Source organism: Benincasa hispida, chromosome 11 (genome assembly GCF_027475165.1).
Source record: "Benincasa hispida cultivar pf3 chromosome 11, pf3_genome.v1.1, whole genome shotgun sequence".
In the NCBI taxonomy this organism is placed as follows: Eukaryota; Viridiplantae; Streptophyta; class Magnoliopsida; order Cucurbitales; family Cucurbitaceae; genus Benincasa; species Benincasa hispida.
The window spans coordinates 25,681,976-25,687,166 of NC_143488.1; the positions used below are offsets into that span (position 1 = coordinate 25,681,976).

Consider the following 5,191-nt stretch of genomic DNA (forward strand, 5'->3'; position numbering starts at 1 on the left):
TTGTGGTCCCAGTTGATTGATGTGTGTGCCTTGTGGCAGCTTCCTGAAGTTGTTTTGGGGGATTTTAAAATGTTTCAGCAATGTCGAACTCGATTATACAACTGCTTGATTCTGACAAATTTAACGGAGAGGGTTACTCAAATTGGAAATCAAATATCAATACAATATTAGTAGTAGATGACTTGAGGTTTATGTTAACGGAGGAGCGTCCTCCAGTTCCCAGTTCAACAGCAACCAAAATGTTGGGATATTTCTGATAGGTGGGTAAGGGAAAATGAAAAATCCCGGGCCTATATCTTGACGAGTATATCTGATGTGCTCAACAAAAAACATGAGGTCATGACCACAGCCCGTGAACATGGCATTGTTACAGGAGATGTTCGGGCAACTGTCATCGTCTGTTAGACATGAAGCTATCAAATATGTGTATGTGACACGTATGAAGGATGAGACCAACGTGAGAGAACAAATTCTCAACATGATGGTCCATTTTAACATCGCGGAGGCTCACGGGGCTATGATAGACAAAACAAGTCAAGTGAGCATGATACTGGAATCTCTTCCTGAGAGCTATCTGCTGTTCAGGACAAATGCTGTCATGAACAGAATCACTTATAACTTAACGACGTTGTTGAATGAATTGAAAGCTTATCAATCGATGATGAAACTTAAAGAAAAATAAATAAATGTTATTTCTAAACCGAAAAAGTTTTACAAAGGGTCTACGTTTAGTACGAAACTCGTTGATGATAAAAAAAAAGTTGGTCCTTCTTCTTCTTCTAAAGATAAAAACGTACAAATGAAAAAGAAAGGAAAATGGAAAAAGAAAACCGCTGCAGAAAAACAAAAACAAAACTCCCAAGGGAAAATGTTTCCATTGTGGAGAGGTTGGGCATTAGAAGCGTAATTGCCCAAAATATCTGACTGAAAAGAAGGCAGAAAAGAATAAACAAGGTAAATATGATTTACTAGTTGTTGAAACATGTATAGTGGAAAATTCTCACCTTACCTGGATATTAGATTCAGGTGCCGCTAATCATGTTTGTACTTTTCTATAGGAAACTAGTTCTTGGAGAAGACTTTCTGAATATGAGATGACTTTCAAGGTGGGCACACGTGAAGTCATTTCAGCTGAAGCAGTGGGAGATATGAAGTTGTTTTTTGGAGATTCTTTTATCTTACTCAAGACTGTGTTCTTTGTACCTAAGATAAAATGAAATCTGATCTCCATTTCTTGTCTTTTAGAAAATATGTATAGTGTATCTTTTGAATATAATGAAGTGTTTGTTTATTCCAGAGGTGTTCATATTTGTTCTGCTAGATTTGCAAATAACTTATATATATTATAACCAATAGAAGTAAATATAGAGATGTTTAAAACGACTGAAACTCATAATAAAAAACGAAAAATTTCTCCTAATGCCTATCTTTGACACCTTAGGCTTGGTCACATTAATCTCAACAGGATTGAGAGATTGGTAAAAAACGGTCATCTAAATCAGTTAAAAGACAGTTTCCTACCTCTATGTGAATCATGTCTTGAGGGAAAAATGACGAAAAGATCTTTTTCTGACAAAGGTCTTTGTGCCAAAGAACCTCTTGAACATACATACAGACCTTTGTGGTCCGATGAATGTTAAATCTCGAGGAAGATATCAGTACTTCGTCAGTTTTATTGATGATTACTCTCGATATGGCCATATTTACTTAATCAGTCACAAATCTGAAACTCTTGAAAAGTTCAAAGAATTTAAGTCTGAGACTAAAAATTAGTTAAGTAAAAGAAATAAAACACTTCGATCTGATCGAGGTGGTAAGTATATGGATTTGCAATTCCAGAACTATCTAGTAGATCATGGAATTCAATCCCAACTCATAGCACCTGGAACACCACAACAAAATGGTGTCGCAGAAAGGAGAATCGAACCTTGTTGGACATGGTTTGGTCTATGATGAGTTATGCTCAATTACCTCAATCCTTTTGGGGATATGCAATATAGATTGCAGTTTATATTCTAAACGTTGTTCCATCCAAAAGTGTTTCAGAAACACCATATCAATTGTGGAAAGGACGCAAAGCAAGTTTACGTTATTTCCATATTTGGGGTTTTCCAGCACACGTGTTGTTACAGAATCCTAAAAAATTGGAAACACGTTCGAAATTATGCCTATTTATAGGATATCCTATGGAAACAAAAGAAGGATACTTTTATGATCCTCAAGAAGATAAAGTGTTTGTATCGACAAATGCAACTTTCTTGGAAGAGGATCATATTAAAAATCATCTACCACGCAGTAAACTAATATTACAAGGACTGTCTAAAGATACTACAGAAAAATCAACAAGAGTTGTTGATCAAGCTGGTTCATTAACAACGATTGTTGTCCCATCACGTCCATCCCAAGAGTTGGAAATGCCTTGTCGTAGTGGGAGGGTTATTCAACAACCTGAACGCTACATGGGTTTAACAGAAACTCAAAACATCATACAAGATGATGGTTTATAGGATCCATTAACCTTTAAGAAGGCAATGGAAGATGTAGAACAATGGATAAATGCCATGGACGATGAAATGGAGTCTATGTACTTCAACTCAGTCTAGGAACTTGTAGATCAACCACAAGGTGTTACATCTATAGGTTGTAAGTGGGTCTACAAGAGAAAACGAGACCAAACTGGCAAGGTACAGATCTATAAAGGCAGGCTCGTGGCAAAGGGTTTTACCTAAAGATAAGAAGTTGATTATGAAGAAACTTTTTCTCCTGTTGCCATGATTAAATCAATAAGAATACTTCTTGTCATTGCCACATATTATGACTATGAAATATGGCAAATGGATGTCAAGACAGCTTTTCTGAATGGCTATCTTGATGGAAGTATTTTTATGTCTCAACTAGAGGGATTCATCGAAATAGGACAGGAACAGAAAGTCTGTAAGCTTAATCGATCCATTTATGGATTGAAACAAGCGTCCAAATCCGACACTGCGATAAAATCTTATGGCTTTGAATAGAATGTTGACGAACCTTGTATATACAAGAAGATGATCAACAAAATTGTAACATTCTTAGTTCGATAAGTTGATGATATCTTGCTCATTGGGAATGAGAAAAATTTTCTTGCCGACATAAAGAGATGGTTAGCATCACGGTACCAAATGAAAGATTTGGGTGATGCTCAGTATGTTCTAGGAATACAGATCTTTCGAGACCGAAAGAATAGAACATTAACATTGTCTCAAGATCCTTATACTGACAAGATGTTGTCAAGGTATAATATGCAAAATTCCAAGAAAGGTTTATTACCTTTCAGGCATGGAATTCATTTGTCGAAGGAACAATGTCCTAAAACACTCAAGAGGTTGAGGAGATGAACATAATTCCATATGCTTCTACAGTTAGGAGTTTGATGTACGCTATGTTGTGTACACGTCCCGACATATGTTTTATAGTTGGAATCGTCAGCAGGTTCCAATCTAATCCTAGACATGGTCATTGGACTGCTGTAAAAAATACCCTCAAGTATCTTAGGAGAACGAGGGACTATATGCTTGTGTATGGACCTAAGGATTTGATCCTTACTTGATACACTAATTCTGATTTTTGGACTGACGTAGATTCCAGAAATCTTCTTTAGGATCAATTTTCACTCTTAATGGAGGAGCTATAGTTTGGAGAAGCATCAAGCAAAATCGTATCGCTGACTCCACCATGGAAGCGGAATACGTGGCTGCATGCGAAACTGCTAATTAAGGAAGCAATATGGTTACACAAATTCTTAGCTGATTTGGAAGTTGTTCCAAATATGCACCTCCCTATCACACTGTATTGTGACAACAGTGGTGCTGTTGCTAACTCAAAGAAACCTAAGAGTCACAAGCGTGGAAAATACATTGAACGAAAGTACCATCTCATCCAGGAGATCGTACATAGAGGAGATGTGCTCGTCACAAGATAGCCTCTGAAAACAACCTTGCTCATCCATTCACTGAAGCCCTCTCGGCTAAAGTTTTCGAGGGCCACCTAGTTATACTAGGACTCCGAGTAGTGTAATCTAGGGCAAGTGGGAGAATGTCTATGGTATTGTAGATGCCTTAGTTTTGTATTTTTCCCATTATGTATCTCAACATTATATTGTATATATTTGTTCTCACTGGAGTTTTATTCCAAGTGGGAGATTGTTGAGAATGTTCTAGAACTCGCAGTTCGTGTTAAACATTCTATTTTATCAATAAACAATGACTTGTTGATTTTGCATCTTATTATGAAAATCCAATAAACGCATCATTGGCTATAGTCTGGATTTTGTAACTTTATGTAGTGTCATAATCAGGATCAAGTTGACAATATATAGCCTAAATGGTCTAATAAGTATATGGATGAAATTGAGTATCTCATCCTGGAACACTATTAGATGCGACCCACTCTGTAGTTGTTACAAGAAGTTGTAAGGTGCTACAAACGATGTGATTCACAAATCGTTCATGTTGAGACATGAGAGTGAGGGCATCCTATGCAATGAGTTTGCATATAGACTGGACCACAAAAATAGTCACTTTTCTTTATAACAACCGATTACTGTTAAAACTAACTATTTCATTTATTATATATAACCTAGGTTAACTCGATCTTAATTCTGAGCTAGCTATGAACTTCTATTTGTTCGGGATTATCCTTTGATCTACAAACGGTGAGAGTAGTCCAATAGCACTGCTCAATAAACTTACCATTTTGAGGATAAGACCGGATGAATAGCTAGGGACATAGCCTTGTAATATAGAATTCACTCCTACCCTATTTTAGGGTTAACAGATAGGTGGTTCTCTTAAGTACTGACTCCAGGTCTTGAACAATCGGGGCCCCACCTTCTCATGATAGAGAAAAGATTTGATTCATAGAGATTATGAATCATAATTGTTCATTAGAGGATCAGTAGAAACTTAAGGAACAAGATGTAGTCACAGGGGTAAAATGGTATTTTGACCTAGCTGTGATTACGAACAACCTTTGAAGGATCGACTTACTGATTTTGGTTATTAAGTGGACATATATATCTATAGTGAGGGGAGTTCAAATATGGGCTATAGTGGAGTGTCCTATTAGTTAACAAATGAGGGTTAGATTAGACTAATGAGTTTAGCCGATTAATCTCGAATCGTTGAAGCCCATGATCTGTAGGTCCACGAGATTC

General features: G+C 36.7%; 1 protein-coding gene across 1 annotated transcript; it reads left to right on the top strand.

Annotated features, from left to right (window-relative positions):
* The first annotated feature begins 358 nt into the window (after positions 1-358).
* On the top strand, positions 359-682 carry LOC150032540 (uncharacterized). The gene has a single exon (XM_090306936.1). It carries the CDS (start codon positions 359-361, stop codon positions 680-682), a length of 324 nt encoding a protein of 107 aa, XP_090163062.1.
* The last annotated feature ends 4,509 nt before the right edge of the window (positions 683-5,191 follow it).